This window comes from Colossoma macropomum, unplaced genomic scaffold (genome assembly GCF_904425465.1).
Source record: "Colossoma macropomum unplaced genomic scaffold, Colossoma_macropomum, whole genome shotgun sequence".
NCBI classification, from domain to species: Eukaryota; Metazoa; Chordata; class Actinopteri; order Characiformes; family Serrasalmidae; genus Colossoma; species Colossoma macropomum.
In genome coordinates, this window is record NW_023494792.1 from 16,284,077 (window position 1) to 16,302,344 (window position 18,268).

The 18,268-nt window shown below is 38.8% G+C and overlaps 1 protein-coding gene across 3 annotated transcripts in view; it reads right to left on the reverse strand.

The window, feature by feature from the left end:
• mafb (v-maf avian musculoaponeurotic fibrosarcoma oncogene homolog b (paralog b)) overlaps positions 1–18,268 on the reverse strand; it is a 79,495-nt gene that overhangs the window by 53,574 nt on the left and 7,653 nt on the right. For all 3 annotated transcript variants that reach the window (XM_036576234.1, XM_036576237.1, XM_036576235.1), the window contains exon 2: positions 16,857–16,922. In XM_036576234.1, coding sequence (XP_036432127.1) covers positions 16,895–16,922 — 28 coding nt within the window. In that variant the 3' untranslated portion in view covers positions 16,857–16,894. The remainder of the gene's footprint in view (positions 1–16,856; positions 16,923–18,268) is intronic.

The window sequence follows — 18,268 nt, forward strand, 5'->3', positions numbered from 1 at the left end:
TCTATACAAACATTTAATTTTCAAAGGCTGACCCAAAACTTTTGTAGCTTCAGGAAAAAAAAACATATTATATTAATATTAAATATAAAATTTATCAGTTTTTACTTTGTCCACTCTTTTGTGCACCTGCTGTCCCTTTAACTATTCCATCCTTCCAATGCATTACAGCTGTGTCCTCCCAACAGAAGCGGCTCCCAAAGCTCTCACTGACATTCTGTTCCCCTTCAAACAGACACCAACATTCACACAAGCAACTACACAAACACACCTTAGCTGCCCTGCACATTTCTTTCTCATGTGCATGCAAAATGACCAAAAAAGATGTTCCTGAAGAGATAATCCACATGCATAAGGTAAGGAAAAGTTGAAGGAAAAGTGAAAAAAAAAATAGTTTTCCAAAACTAGAGCTAAGAGAATAATTAAAAGATACAGAGAAAATGAGACCCGTAACAACCATGCAAAACCTGGTAGACCACCAAACCTGTCACCATCAGATAAACAGAGCTTTCATCTTTGAGAGAGAGGAGAAAATCAAGCTCAACTCTTACTTCTGATCTGTAAAAATCCACAGGTGTTTTTGTCAATCCTTCCACTGTGAGAAGACAATTCAACACTATGAGTCTGAAAGGATGTGTAGCTGTCAAGAAGCCCTTACTGAGAAAGAAAATAGAATTTGCACTAGAACACTGAAAGTGGACATCTGAGATGGAGAGTAAGATTTTATGGACTGATGAGTCTCTGGGATTATTTGGATTGTGAGAAGCAGAGAATGCAACCAATTTCTAAGACTGAATTTTGGAGGTGTGGAAAACTATCCTTGCAGATTTCTTTGAAAAACTGAATGCAAGTCTCCTGAAAAGAATAGAAGCTGTAATAAAGGGTGGATACATTAAATACTGAAATGCCTTGTATTACATTTAGTTGTTGAGGCTTCTGTGTAATTTTCTGTTAAATGTATGTTTTCTGAAGCTAAAATGAAGAACTTCTGACTGGAAATTAAATTACAGAATGGTGGTCTCTGATAATACACAGCACTTTATAGAAAATAAAACTATGGAAGAAAAATGACAAAAATATCTACTATGATTGAGTGGAACCACCTTTACAAAGAATTTTGTTTTTATTAATTGCATCACAAGAAAAAGTAGTTTAGATTTACTCTCACACATACTCATTCTCCAGAGTGGCCTAGGGAAGAGGAGTTTTTAGTGGAGTGTTTAATCTAATCCCGGCCTATCTGAGCTCGCTGTGGAGATTATCAAAAGACTAATCTAACAAGCCCAGCAGTCTGCTTCAATTTACAATGACTGAGGAGAATACACCTGCCTGCCAGGCTAATACACACAGCAATTCCTCTGTGCCCAGACATTCTCTCCCTCTCTCTCTCTCCCGCACTCTCTCACTCTCTCTCTCATTCTCTCTCACTCTCTCTTGCTCTCTCTCCCTCTCTGTGTCTCTCTCTCTCCCTTTCTCTCTCTCCAAATTCCCTTAAACAGACAGAAATCGACATCATAATGAGAGAAATCGGAGTGGTAGAGAGACAGAGAGAAAGAGAGCAGAGAGAAAGGGAGAGAGAGAAAGGAAAACACGGATGCATGTGGGAATCGGGCCGTTGACTCATTAAAAAGCCTCTTTCATCCCCGCAAAATTCCGGCACTAAACATAGTGTGTGAGCTGAGACTACATTAGAGGATCTATGCGTCCCAACAGGGGAATCAGGATAACACACACCGGCCCACCGCTCTTCTGTTCACCGTCGACTGCCTTTGATATGCCTGGTGTTACACACATACTCACACACACTCACACACACAGGCACATGCGCAGGCACCTTGTGTTCTCAAGGACTTCCTCCATTAGAAACGCCTTCTGACCAGGACACACTGTGATACAAATATAACCAAATACATAAGAGTTTACACTCTACTGAAATTCAATAAGAGCAGAGTCAGAGCAATTTTAATGCTATACATCTCAGCTTTAAATGCCCAATGTTGGGACAGCCTGACAGAGTCAAAGAAGCTAATGTGGCTAATAGTGAACAGAAGCTAGTAACCACTTACAAGCATGATGTTATTTGTTTTGATTAAGCGTTAACAACATTAGATTTTTGACTAAACTATTACTTTAAACAGGAATTCCACCAATTTTTGAATCTGTCTGTAAAATTAAATACTTAAGACAAATAAAAATCATTGAGAGAGTTTTGATATGAGAGAATTCTACACACACGAGTCAGAACAGAGACGTCTAAATTGTTAAAAGCTTATAAAAGCCACCCTAAAGAAAGTTATTGCATGAAATGTTTTCGAATAACCTGCCTGACACCTGAGACATTTTATGGTTTTACATACAAGATTTCAGTGTTTTACAATGGTGTTGAGATAAGACTTTGGCCTAAAACGTATTTTTCAAACACATTCACAGTGGAGAGGTACATGCAGAGTGTTGTAAGGCAAAATAAAACCCAAAAAGACATATATTTTCTGACTTACCACTATTTTACCATCATCAACATTACATCTAAAGATAGAAAATAAAACGGCTAAATTTGCATTGTATACAGCATAACCCATGGTTCCTGTCACCACTACTGCAAAGAAATTTCATTTAGTCAGTGTGTTTTTCTACAATTAACCATTTCAGATCAAACCATGTTACATGTGCATTACTTTGCTTAAAGTTCAAAGGTTGAATTACACAGAAATTTTGAAAAATCGTTGGAATTCCCCTTCAAGCAACTCTCTGTTCTTGTGTAGTGTCTTTCATTTGAAGTAAACAACACCTATGCCATCACATTTTCCTGACGACCAGTAGGCCTTAAATGTAGAAAGGTCCATTTAGCACTCTTAAAGCCACATTAACATTCTTTTTCAAATTAACCTCTGGTCTTGAGCTCTCTCAAGTGTTGCGGTGACTCAGAGAATACAGGTCAGAACGGACGGTGCGGTAAAGCTGCCCTGGTTTACCATTACATCTCTACATCTCTTTCCACAGAAAGTGATGAGCGTGATGGAAAAGGTGTGTATGAGTGTGTGTATGTGTGTACAGAAAGCCAAAAGCAGTCAAATGCTCTTCCTTCCGATGTTTGACATTTTCGAGTGGGCGGCACTTGAGCTTGCAAGTCTTTCCCTCTACAGACACAGAGAGGAGCTGAGTACAGCTAACACGCGCTAACACACACTAAATTTCTCCAGCTTCTCCCCCCAAAGTCCCCCTCCTCTCCACAGTGCTGAATAATTACCCTAGCGCTAGTGCGTGGGGTGGGGGGAAGCAGAGGGTGCACTTGGCAGTGTTGATTATGGCCGGGCGTGCGAGCATGCGCTGCTTTAATACGCCATCACTCGCATTCTGATTGATGTGAAAGAGCTCCCACTCTGCAGATAAGCATGCAGCGGAATCCTCATATTAATTTGAAATTATTCTAATTGCCGCAGAGCCACTGGCTGTATCTGCACACTTCTCCACCTCCACTCCACCCCACCCTACTACTCTCCCTCTCTCTCTCTCTCTCTGCCCAGTCACCTTGTCTCACACTGTACGTCCACTTGCACTCAAATTTCATTTCCCACACTTCCACTGAACACTCATCCTCCCCCACCAATACCCCTCCCTCTCTCACTTTCTCTCTTTTTCTCATTCTCTTCCCCCTCGCTCTCTCTTCTTCTCTAGCTCTTTCTCCCACTCTCTGTCCCCCCTCCTCTCTTTTATATCTCTTTTTCCCCCTCACCCTCTCTATCCCCCCTCCCTCTCTCTGCTTTTGTTTCTCTCTTCCCTGTTCTCTCTCTACCTCTCTGCTTCTCTGTTCTGCTCTTCTCTCTCTCCCTCTCTCTCTGCCTTCATGTTTCCCTCTCTTTCTTTCCCTCTTTCTCTTTCTCTGTCACCCTGTTTCTCTCCCTCTCTCTCTCTCACTGTTGGGGTCTTCAGGTTATGTCAGTTGCCTCCTCACTATTGGATTTCTCAGAGGTTAAAAGGTCAGCGTGTGTCACCGGGTCTCGTCTGCGTGAGGTCAAACGTCTGTGTCCTTCAGCACACAAGACACAAAGCAGAACAGAGAGAGAAAGAGAGAGAGAAAGAGGGGGGAAAGAGAAGAAGTCAGAACTACAAGAATAAAGAAAGAATGGTGAGAAAAGCGAGGCACTCACACACACACTACACTATCAGTCAGTTCTCTTGTTTAACCATGGAGACATTGCGAGGCTGGAGTGCAGCAGCAGGGGGTTATGGGATAGTGGCGGATGAGCAGCTGAGCGGGCCCAGGGGAACACAGCTACTTCCTCTGCTCTATGGCTCAACTAACACAAGCACACACACACACACACACACACACACATACACACACACACACACATACACACACACACACACACATGCACAAACACACACACAGCAAAAAACAGATGCTGAACTCTACTCCATCATTCTCTAATATGCCAACAAATACGGGTTTGTGTTCTTTATACATCTTTGTCCACTTAACATCATCTTTCAGTAAAACACACTCTGAATACAGTGATATAGTGAATTTACATCCAAATTTATCCACAAAAAATGTACAATTTACATCCAAATTTGTCCGCAAAAAATGTACAATTTACATCCAAATTTATCCACAAAAAATGTACAATTTACATCCAAATTTGTCCGCAAAAGGCTGGTGTGGCTGCAGGTTTTCATTACAACAAAGCAAGAGCACACATGATCAGCTGTTTGAAGACTGAAACCAACTGATTGAACAAGTGGAATCAGGTGAAATATGCTTCATTTGAAAGTAATGCTAGTGTAACAAGATTTTAACCAAAGTAATTTTGGACCACTTCTTAAAAAAAAAACAAGGGAAAACATCGAATTATGCGATTTTGATCTTTTATTCATGTGGTAATGCGTGACAGATGGACAGTGATAAGGTTAAATAACTAAATGTAAACATGGAGGTGAGAAGTAAATCTTTCCTCTATAAAATTTCTCCACAGAGACATGGAGAGAGTGATGATGGTTCTGGGCATTAGTCGTAATCTTAATCATAGCGTTAGTCATGGTCATAACTGGCTCAAACGAGTGTGTGTAATGGAGAAGTGCTGGACTGGTTGAAACACACGCAGGACAGAGACACACAATCCAATAGTGTGATAAGAGAAAAGCCCTGCTGGCCTATTGATTGCTACTGACGCATCGCTAGCAAGAAGAAGCTATACGGGGTTCTCTCTCTCTCTTTCTCTCTCTCTATCTCCCTCTCTCTCTCTCTCTCTCACTCCCTGCGTGTGTGTGTTCAGCGCTCAGTTCCACACCAAACTCCTCAGCTCACACGACTGCTGTCGTCCCTCCGTTTTATCACGACTGCAGAGGAAGCCTCACAAAGGAAAGAGAAATCTGTTCCTTTCCTCCTTTCCTCCCCCTTACTGCGCTGATCAAGGACACAGATATCAGAGGCGGCTTGAAGGGAAGCGCTTTCTCTAAAGTCGCTGAGAAGTGCTGCTTCTGAAGACTGAGGATGGCCCTCTATACACACACACGCACACAGAACAGTGGAAATAAGCTTTTGTAACAGTCTGAGAGAGAGTTGATGTGTCCTTCAAACTGAAACAGTGCTCTGCCTCTCTCTCTCTCTCTCTCTCTCTCTCTCTCTCTTTCTCTCCTCCCCCTCCTCTCTCCCTCATGGCATGTGTTCTGGGTACGATATGAAAGCCTACAAGAGTTTTGAGGCACTTTTCAAAGATGCCGCCACACTGAAGCAGCCTCCTTTGTTCTGCACTCCAATGTTTTCTAATGATAAATGCCCACGTACATCAATTCAGAAACTGCATGCACTTCAGCTACCTCGAGCACAACCACTGGATGTGATGCTGGCTGCTCAACAGGCCTCGACCTCGCAAATAAACCTGCAATGATACTAGCCTGTTTCAGAATCTGAACTAAATGAGACTAAATTAACTTTCTTGTGTGTTTAACATTCTCATTAAAAGCAGTGCTGGCTTACTTAAAGCAGAGCTGACTTTACCTAAAGCTGCACTATATAAGATTTTTTGTTAAAGAAGTAGCATTACTAAGTCATTGGAAAAAACATGCTGTGTATGGTGTGTGTGCACTGCTATAGTCACCCATTATACTGATGAAGATATGACGGCAATAAAAGATAATTCACTTACATTCTTGGAAAACATATCATTCACCAAGTTTTGACTGAGTTCTCTTTGAATACTCTTTCAACACTCTCGCAATCATCAGATTCAGGGAAGGCGTCGAAAGTACAACCAATCTTACAAAACTTTCTTCCACATGATGTGTGCAATTACACAGTTCCACCAGAGCGGTCTTGAAAATCTCTAAAACATACTTAGTGAAGCTTTAATTTAGCTGAAATTAGCATGTCAACACTGCAATCTCTGAACTAAATACTTAATAGGAGAAGGAAAAAAACCTCTACATCTAACAAAACAAGATTTTATTCCAAGTAATTTTGGAATTAATAAGAAATTATCTCTATTGGTCCACTTATCATGAATCTTTCAAACAATGTAAAAAGCTCCTGTTGTATGGAAAAAAAACAAACAATAATAATAAAAAAAACATTCAGCAGTTTTCTTATGACATCAATAAGACCTTCCAATCAAAGTTCCACAGCTAAATTAAGGTCAATGAGTCAGTAATGCTTTTTATAAGGAGTTTATAATGTACCCTACAGTGGCCTGAGAAATTCCCTTGCTGTTCATAGAAATATCTGTTCTGGAATCAGCTGTAAAGTGCATCTCTTAATGGTTAATTGACATTGAAGGCAACTGACCGCTGATCTGCTTTGTGCTGATAGGAGGCAGCTTTAAGGGAGATCACAGTGTCCACCAACAAGACTTTCTTTACATCGGTAAAGTCATGTTCATGCGAGGATGCAATGCTGAGTGCATCCAGCTTTTAAAAGACCTGTAAATGCTTTAAAATGCTTTTAAAACACTTTTTAAAAGGTTCACAAGCCCCCTTGCTCCCCTTATCGTCCTTTTCTCATTCCTCTCATGAAAATTTAATCAGGCATTTAAGATGAATAGCCATTGCTGAGTAACCGTGCTCTAATCCAATGCAAACGTTGCCTTTTTAGTGAAAAGCGATACAGGCAATGTGGGCAGCTACTGCACTGAAATGTAAGCACCAAAGGCGTCCTCTCCAGATGCTCTGGACTGTCCGAAAAAAGGTTACAGAACAGGACAGGAGTATTTTCAATAAGTGAATATGACGTGTTAACAATGATTCATACTTGAAGTGGATTTGATGGGTCTTTCATCATTATAGCTATATGTTTCATTAAAACTCTGAAGAACATATGCCTACGACAGTAATATGGTCGACAGTAATAATACTGTCGACCATAGATCAGCTGAGGAATGTCATTATTTAAAAACTTTACTGCTTATTCATTGAGTATCCACTTTCATGGAGCATTAGTGAAACATCATGGATGAGCTTCGAAGCTCATCAAGGAGTTTCCTTATTTCTCCAAGCATCTTCTTGCTTCTAGAACACTGAGGGTGCCATCTTGCCTTGTTATTCACAGTGACTGTCCGTACTGCTCTTATGAAGTAGCACTGTTTCAGACCATCTCTACTGAATTAAACTGGGGGAAAACGATGGGGCCCAAGTATCATATGGAAAGAGGTTACGACAGATCTAGGGTAGATCTCGGTGGCTTGTAAATAATTCTAGTATGACTATCAAATCCAGTGAAAGTACTGAATTCAGTGTGTGCTGTTGTAATGATTTACTTTAAGGCAGCTTTAAGTTATCATATAGAGTTTTCCATTTTCTCCTTAATATTGCATAGTTCGCTATCCAGTTGTAACAGCTATACAGACTTTTGTTCCTCATATTTAGCCTACACTGCTTAGCTGAAGCACAAAGTAGTGAGGCTTAGCCCATGTTAAAGAATGATCAGTCAATTAAGTAAAGATGTTTTTGGAGTGAGCTGTGATTGGCCTGGGGGAATGAGCCTTCTGGTTCAAACAGTGTGCCACTGCATATCTGAACTGAAATGGAGGTGGGGGTGGGGGGGTAATACCCTTTCACCTGCTTTCCTCAAGGTCTCTACAAAAAAAACAAGAGCCACTTTTATAATGCTGTAAACTAGACTGCAACAAGCACTGAGACTTATGGGCTATATAAAGCTTAATTTATCAGCAGTAGTTGTGCAGTTATAGGTCCTCTTCATACTTTAGTTTTGTTAGGTTTTGTTTCGTAATGACTAGTTTCATATAAAATCCCAAATTTATACACAGATTTCTTAAGCGAACTTACGGTTTAATTTAAAGACTGATTTCAAAATTCACAGGAGAGGAACTGTACATGCAATGCTGTGCAAAAGTTAACGCAACCTTACATTATTTTTAAAGAAGAACTATGTAAGATTTTTGTTAAAACTGAAAGAAGTAGTATTTCTGTGTATGGAGACAAAAGAACACACTAAAATATGGTGTGTGCTGCTGCGAGTCACCCTGTAAAGCCTGAAATAATAATTTAAAAACCATAGGTGTCTGGTCAGATTTCGTGGGAGTTTTTCATATGATGTCAGATGTCTTTACATGTTAACATCACACACAGAATGAAAAGGAAAGTCCGGCTCGATGTTTCTGTCTCAAATGCAAGATCTACACTTATGAAGATATGACAATCACTTTCAATCATCAGATTTGTCTGCTTGTGGGGATCTGAAGCACAACCAACATTACAAAATGTTGTTCCGCACATTGCATGCAATTACAAATTTCCACCAGAGAGGTCTCCAAATCCCCAAATGTTATATAGTGCAGCTTTAATTTCCAGTCAAAATGGCCATTAAATACATTAAGTAGCTAATGGATAGTAGATAATCCACTTGTAAAAAGAAGGGGGAAAGTCAAAGGAAAAAGTGAAATTGAAAGTCAAAAAGTGAGTTTACAAAACTTTAGTTTAAAAAAACATTAAAAGATAAAGAGAAAATGGGATTTCTAACAACCATGCAAGATCTGGTAGACCACCAAACCTGTCACAGTCAGATAAACAGTATTTAAAGCTTTCATCTTTGAGAGAGAGGAGAAAATCAAGCTCCACTCTTGCTACAGATCTGAAAAAATCCACAGGTGTTTCTGTCCATCCTTTCACTGTGAGAATACAACAAGGGCTGGCCTCTGACTTTTGCACAGTACTGTAAGTGTGACTGCAACTGTCATTCACACATTTGTGTGTGTGTGTGTAGTGATGTATGCGTGATGAGTACAAAGTGCATGTGTGTTTACAGGTTTGTGTGTCTCTGTCCATTTTGCACATTTGTGTGTTCACATTGTGCATGTGAGTGCCTGCAGGTGTGTTTGTGTGTAAATTCATCTGACACTCCAGACTTTTACAAAATCAACCTTATTACAAAACAGAACAAAACAGAATGCCAAACAAAACTCTCCCAAACCAAATATGTGAAAGAACAAGCTGCCCATCTGTCAACAAATGGGGCATGCATGAGTGCGTGTGTGAGTATGAGTGTGTATGTGTGTGTGTACAAGAACTCCATATAATGGGCCAGGAGCACGCGCCTCACTCCTCTTATTCACTTATTTATTTATTTCTGTTAGTTAGTTCCCGCAGAGCACGCAAAATTAATGTCAGCCAGCAGAAAATAGACATAGAAAGCTAAAATTCAGCACTTTCTGGCCAGAGAAGTTATTTATCAAGCTAACAAGGAGGGGGAAGAGGCACCCTGTTCCTGCAGGCCTGCCTGCGAAATATGTGCCATTAAATTTCCAGCTTTGGGTTTTGCAAGCGCGAGAATAAAAGTGAGGGTGTCAGGAAGAGAGCGAGGGAGGGAGGGAGGGAAGGAGGAGAGAGCAATATGGATGCTGCCCTCATCTCAGACACATTCATCCTCAGCGGGCTGAGACGCAGATGAACTGACCGCGGCTCGCAGGGCCGCTTATTGTGCCTGCACACAGAGAGTGTTTGTTAGGCTGCAGCAGAACTGAGGGACAGCGCTGGGCTACGAGCACTAAACACAGGCAATACGTCCCTGCACACCTCTCTTACAACGAGACACGTCTGCTAACTCAGAGAGCACCGCACAGAGGACTGGGTGAAAGCATTTAACAGTAACCATCTGTCTCACTGTCAGAGGGAAAAGCATGTTATTTTTATTTAATTTTTAAATTATTACTAATAAGAATGTAGCTATTAATAATATATCAATCTAATAATTTAAAAATAAACACTGCCTATGAACACAATACATTACATAATTTATAATACAGTCTGGTTCAGTCAAAATGGTATGCATGTAACTTTAACTACTTATGAGTAATTATAAAAGCTTATGTCAGGTGGTTTTAGGTATTATGTAGGCCATATAACACTGACAAATGCAGTTGTATTGCACTGTATTGAGTATTATAAAATTTTAATATTATCATAAAAATAAAAATATTATAAATATATGAAATAATTAAAAACAGAAACTAAAATCTGTCATAAGCACTGTAACATGATGTCACTGTGTTTAAACAGTGAGGTATGAATAGAGCTTATATTATAGAGCTTGCAATTCCTCTCCTCATAAGAATTCCTGTGTCTTTTCTCCGAGTTCCAAGCTTTGTGTCTTTTCTGGTCATCTTCTGTTTCTTAAGCACTGTTGGTATTGTCGGCATGTTTAACATCTGACTGTTCTGTGGATGACCATAGCGCGTCATATGAATACTAATATTGGCTCAGTTATAAGCTGTGTTGACTTCCCTATAATATGGGGCATTACGCTGGTTTAATTAAATACAAGGCGCAATGCTAACAAGCCCTTGTTGTAGGAAAGACCAGAGGGGAGAGTGGATGGGGGTTGGTGGGTGGATGGAGAGATAGAGGGAAGAGAGAGAGCGGAGGGGCTGCCGTAGGCTAGAGGAAGAACCGCAGGCTCTGACTGAGGTGTTTTGAGGAATATGTATGCATAACTTTGATCCATTAGATGCTAATAAAAAACAACATACACTTCATAATCTCAGTTGGACCTAAAGTGAAACGTGCTACCAGAAGGAATAATTCAGTTACTGAACTGCAAATGTGTAGAAAAATAAAGAAACATTGTATTTAACTACTTTCAATATAATTTAAGAAAACTGAATTGTGCTGGTATTTAAGACTATTGTAAATTAAAAATCTGTATTTGTTTAATGCCAAACAGTACGTGTTTAAGACCTATTTGTGCTATGTTTGGCTCTTCCCCGTAGAACAGTCCTCATGCTTATTACAGTCTGCACGGCCACTGTGGTGCTAATTGAGTAAGTGGTCGCATGGTGCATGAGTGTGTGTGTGTGTGTGTGTGTGTGTGTGTGTGTGTGTGTCTGAGGCTGCTGAACTGGGCCACAGGCTGTAGAGGATAAGGCCATGATGTGCGGTACCAAGCTATATTTTTAACCTTATGGAGAGAGCAGGGTGTCTTCAGGATCTTGCTGCTAAAGATAGCTGTGCCCCTGCCTGTCTTTGGTTATAGTTCACAGCTCTCACACACACGAAAACACACACGCACAGTGGGTGCTACCCCACAAAAAGGCAAGAGCACAAGCAACTGTGTGTTCTCCCTTTCAGAGAGAGAGAGAGAGAGAGAGAGAGAGAGAGAGAGGAGAGAGAGAGAGGAGAGAGAGAGATGGTATACTGTTTGGAAATAAATCTTTAGAGGTAAAGGTAAAGCCTGTGAACTACATGTTTGGCTCTAGGAAAGCTTCTGCCTTCTCCAGGCTCAGTTGGAGAAAAACAAATGGAAATTTCCAACTTTTCAACATCAAATGCAATAAATGGCACAAAAAGTCATTAAGTCTCAATTAGACCTTATTTTACATTTTTCCTCCATTCATTTTTCCCCATGAAGTACACTTACAGCTTCATGCAAACATTTGAACACCACCAAGTTCAAGTCATAAGTTTTGTTAAAAAACAATTTCAAGCCATCCTCTACAGAGAACAAACTTTAAGATGCAATTTTCTGCTAATTTTAGTGCATCATTTCAAATTATTTGCTAAATTTAACATACTGGAAAAAATAAAACATTAAATGCGCCATCACTTTTGAGCAGACCACATGTTTTTTTCACCCAACATATTAAATTCAGCAAATAAGGAGTAATTGTGCATTAAAATGTGCAGAAGTGTGTTCTCTGTACACTCTTTAAAACGATGGTTCTACAAGGGTTCTTTAGTGAAGACAAGGATTCTTTGCATGGGAAATGATTCTTCAGATTACATGTTCTATATAGAAAAAGGTTCTACATAGAACCATATACAATCCACATTCTCCATCAATCTGAAGAACCATTTCAATATGCAAAGAACCTTTGTCTTTACTAAAGAAATTTAAAGAAACTCTTTAAAGGAAAGAACCATCTTTGTAGAGAGTGTACAGAGAACACACACATATACAACACATTCTCCATCAACCATTTTACCATGCAAAGAACATTTAAGCACACAAAGTGTTCATGATTCTATATAGAACCACTTTCTTTACTAAAGAACCCTTGAAGAACCATCTTTTTTAAGAGTGCAAAGGATGTGTTAATGTATTTTGACTTGTTTGTTAATTTGAAAATTTGATTTAACTTTTGCAAATGACTATATATATAATACTATAATATATAAAAATAATACAGTATTATCAATATTTGTGTGGCCTTGTGTTTCAAAAACAGTTTTAATTCATTTTTACATGACCATTTTCCAGTCTCTCTTTATGTTTTAGAATTAAGCAGGCTGTTTTGTTACTGTGCCTTCAAGTCTAACGTATATAAATTACCGCTCATCCATCTTGTGTCTCATTCTGAAAGCAGTCCAGGCTGAAATGTGGAAGGAACTTAATTTAAGTTAATTTAAGACTGAAATCTTCCAAGACGTCAGACAAAGTAAGCTTCAGCTGCTCCTTCTGGATGTGCGGGTCATTTGGAAGGCTGCAAAAAGCCAAAAAGCCAAAAACAGCACAATGTTTAAGTGTTTTTCCTGCATATTCTGCTCGAAACCACAGTCTGCAGTAACAATCCTCCTCATCACTTTAACATGAATGGGCAGGCTAAACAGATGTCGTATGTAAAATGTTCATGGTTGTGACATCACTACCGTGATGAATTTAAAAGAGGCTTTTCTTCCAGCTTAAGCTCTATTATTTGAGCTGTAAATATAATTTGAAGGGATGTGACTAGCTGATTCGTACAAGATAAAGTATTTGTGTAATTTCTCCAAATTACCTCAGACAGCCTGGATCAAAACATCATAGCCCAGATGTTCACTTCAACATCATAGTGATTAGAATTAAAAAGATCCAGACAAACAAACAACAATGAACTTCCAGTTAATAGCAGATAGAATAGCAATAGGTTAGTAAAATGGGCTCATTCAACTTAACTTAAATGTCACCCAACAGGGCAGAAATCGCTCTGTTCTGCGAGAGGTACTTTCAGATATTTAAAGTAGCTCTCCTTCTAATTAGCCCATCATTCGTTATTACAGTAGCGTAGATTCAAATAAGGCTAATATTACGAGGAAGTCAAATTTGATGAAATATAAGCCCTTTTCGGACCAGATTAGTTTTACCTGGGAAGATGCTGTAATTTGAGTGATTAACGACGAAACTCGTGATTTTAATCCAGTATGAATGTGCCATGTCTATAGTTTTTACAAGTCTGCTTATTAATAATACCAGAGCAAATTACCTAATTACTTGTTGAAGTGACATCACAGTAATGTAGTAATGTAGTGTAATAACAAAACCAGGTAACATAAAACAATGCCTCCATTTTTTCTCTTTGTTTGTGACCTGTAAAAGGAGCTTAATTTGGCCCAATTCCTCAATCCTCAAGTTCATGACGACTACTGAAATCCACAACATTTTTACTGAAGGCCAAATTACAAGGAGAAGAAAATGACATATCTTGAAAGTACCTCTTGCAAGGCACTTGCACTGGGTGGCATTTGGTAAATTGAATGAACCCACTTTACAAGCTTAACTCTAGTCTATTTGCCATTTAGCTGTACAACACGTTGTTATTGTTTTGAAGTATGATCTTGATCCGAGCTATTTGGGGTAATTTGGGAAAATTACACAGATCCTTCATCCTGTACGAATCGGCCAGTCAAATCACACACAAATTATATCACATCAACTCCTCTGGTAAAACTAACCCAGCTCAAATAGGGCCATAGAAGATAATTAGCTCCAGAATTACTACTTAGCAGACTTGTAAACCTACAGACATGGCAGATTCATATTAGATTAAAATCAGCTCTCATCTGTAATCACTCAAATTACAGCACCTCTCCGGGTAAAAGTAATCCAGCTTGAATAAGGTTTGAATAGTTTCCAAATGTGGACTGCATGGATGCGAGAGTAAACAGTACATTTTGTAACATTAACAATGTTTACATAGTACATTAAACTCTTTTATCGTAAACAGCAAGGACAATTTGGGTTTCCACATTATAGGCAAAGCACTAACAGAACCAAACCCATCTCTATGTCTCTCACTCTTTCCCTTTCTATCTCTTTCTCATAAACATACACAAATACACAGACTTCTCTGTCCCTCACAGCATGCCCTGTCCCCTTTGTGGGTGACCTCAGCATAGTGTCCTGGAGTTACAGTAGGGAAAAGTGCTGCTGTATGCAGGAGTATCAGCTCAGCGTGTCCAATACTGTCCTATCATATTCATCCTATCCCCTCACGCACTGAGAACATGAGCGTGCACACACACACACGCACACACACACACATACACACACACACATACACAAAATCTGTCTTTCTCTCACACACATGTATTTGCACCTATATCTCCAAGGCAATTGTAATTGTAACTAATAGTAATTATAGAGTATATACATACATACACACACACACACACACACACACACACATATATATATATATATACACTATAATTACTATCATAAACTGCATCTGGATTTTCAAAAGTGATAGTGAAAGTGAAAAAGACATTTCCGCTAGGTTAACCTAGCATTAAAATGTATGTACTTTAATTCTTTAAACTACAATGCACCCACATTCTAATAACTACATAATTACAACTACATAATTTACAGATTATTTTCATAACAGTTACTAAATAATTTATAGTAGTTACTGCATAATTAACAGTAACTAATGAATAACAATGAATAACATTTTTTTTATTATTTTTTAAATAATCAAACTACAAATGCACATCTTGCTCATTCTGCTCCCTCATTCTGGACAGATTTTATGCAAAAGAGCTGAGCAGCAACCAATCAGATTGCTGATATGCAGCGTGGTAACGGATTATGTCAGGGGATTCAATCCTCAAACACACACCCAATGTGAGATGTAAACACAACTAATGTGGGTCATTATTATATTCATTACTGTTATTATTGATTTTGAAGTTTAGAACACAATATACGGCTCATAAGTAGCCTGAAGCACCACACACACTGGGCATCTAAACCTGCTTGTGTTTAAGCAACACAGCCCTAAAGCACCCAACAGTTGGCTAGAAAAGCAATTTGACTTGGTGTAATGTAAATGCAGCATTAACTAAAACTGTTCATGGTTACTGCAGATTACATATAGAATATATAAATATAACATAAATAAAAATACAAACTCCACCCCAAAACTAGCACACATACATCTCAATCAATAGTATGCTCAATCCTAAAACCTGGCAATACTGCAGCCCTCTCATCACTGATAACAAGTATGCAGGATAAAGAGTTAAGCAACTCTTTATTTCTGAACGTGGCATCTTTCACTTCAAGTTAGCGCTACATACAGCGCAATGTACCCAAAAGGCCCAAAATTAGTAAAGTTAGTTTAGTGAGATTTTTTTTTTTTGCTGCAGCATATTAGTCAACAGACTGGACACTGAATAATAAATCTTCAGAATAATAACTGAATAACAAGCCTACAGTAAAGGGTTAGCTGTTACACACATACAAACTCATTTATACATTCACACACTGATACCCTGCATTGACCACACAGCCTTTAAATAAAGCCAGGCCTTCGATCCTGAGAGCGAACAGAAGGTCAGTGTGTGTTTCAGTTTCTCAGAGTGTGAAAGAGCCCGCAGTACCGCAGCATTTTACTCATCCACAAACCGACCTGTACTGTTCTTACACCTCTCTCAACACCATTAGGAGAAACCAGAAAACTGGCCCCAGGTCTGACAACCTCCTCCAAATGCCAGCCACCTGCCAATGGTCACATCAGGAGTTTGTGTCTATAAAAACCAGAAGTGCAAGTCATAAGTTCCTGTTTCAGTTTGGGTCAACAGCGTGGCACTGAGCCGCGGTCACAGCGACAGAGACACTATGAAGAGAAACACTCCAAACATGATGCAAGAACTCAAACACCGCCTGCCAAAGTGTTCATACAAGACTTAGGAAAACCAACTGAACAAACTGAACAAACTGAGCAGTACAAATTTGCTGGTGTAGGAATAGTTTGCTCCTGATGTCACTGAATGATCAGACACTTCCCAAGTCAGCAGTGTGAAATCACACAATGTGTTTCACATTCATCTGGTGGTTGATGTCTTATTTAAAGAAAATAATTTTTTTGAAAAGAACCATTATTTGTGGGAGAGCGCTTGATAGTGTACATGTTTAAGGTCTGTTCCTTCACAGACATTTATGAATTATAGATATATTTTATAATGGACAATTTTATGAATTCAGATTCCAGAGGAAAATTAGCTTCAACAAAATGTTAAAATAAAAATGATAAGTCACTGATAAAAGTGAAATGACCTGACAGATCATAATAATATTTGTGCAATTTTAGACAGCCCTCCGAGTTAGAAATATGAAGTGATGATACACTGGAGGAATGTTTTGCTCGTACCTCAGACTGCTGGGGGGAGAGCAGGAGTACACATCATATCACAGGTGCAGAAATTTTCTCGAAGACCTGCCACAGTAAAAAAGAGAGAGTAAAGCATGACTACAGATACAAAGCCAGTTGCAGCTCACAAAAAAACAGAAAGTAACATTAAACTATGTTTGCAAATACAGATTGTAGCACCTTTACTGATTTCATGTTTGTGTTAAATTTTATACTCTTTATTTAGATAGCATTTTTTAAAGTATCCATCCTGCACATACACACACACACACATTTACAACCACAAACTTTCAAACTTTCATCTTTTCAGGCACAGCAACAATCTAACAAAAACAATCATATATAACAATAATAATTCTATTAATACTAATTAATTGTATTATTATTACTACTACTACTATAAGTACTACTACTACTACTACTAATAATAATAATAATAATAATAATAATAATAATGTATTAAACCATCCCAAAGTATAATAAACCAATTACAACAGAAAAAAAATAAATAAAGCAAAATAAAACAATAGCATATATGAACAGGACAATCATGGTGCAACTCTAAGCTAAAGGCTAAAACAAACAGTCGAAAAAAACCCCAGCCTTTTAATTCAGCAGTTCTTGCCAAATAAAACAGAACAATAAAAAGTACAAAAATAAAACAAGAACAAAACAATAAAACAGCTGAGTTAATGCAAGACAATGTCAAAGCAGCAAAATTAAAAAACAGTGTCTTCTGCAAAAATGTAACCATATCTATTTAGACTTACAGAAGCTCCTACTGAGCAGCAAAGAAAGAAAGATCCAAAGACAGCACACTATATTACTAGCCCAGCATTAGTAACCTCTGACCTGCTAGCACTGAAATTGTTTACACTAAAGCTGACACCAGTTTTCTAGATTCTAACTAAATCCAGTGCTAAGATGTATATGTTGGAAAAGTAAGTTGTGATGAGCTGCTGGCCACCAGCTTAAACATAAAACAGAACAAAAGAGCTATTACGGCCTGGATGCACTAAGCTGATTTGCTCTGGCAAGATGTTTTGGCACTGTTTTGATTCAGCAAGTAATCTCACTGGTCAAAGGCACAGGCTCAGGTTGACTGACTTGTTAGCTGCTTGCATTTCATTATCCAGTGAAACAGATCAACAGAGGAATATTTCTGTTTCTGCTTCTGTCTGAGAAACACGCAGAGCTATTGTGACAGTAAACAAGGCCACAGGAGGGAAATTTAGATCAGAATGACACAAATGACTGCTGGTTGGCTCTGCAGTGTGCTGTGATTGTCGCATTGAAGTGACTGCAGTCGCCACGGATCGAACTATTATGTCTGCTTAGTGTGTCCAGACCTTAATAATATCCTGAATCATGCACTGAAAAACAAGTACTGTGCACAAAAACAGGTGCATATT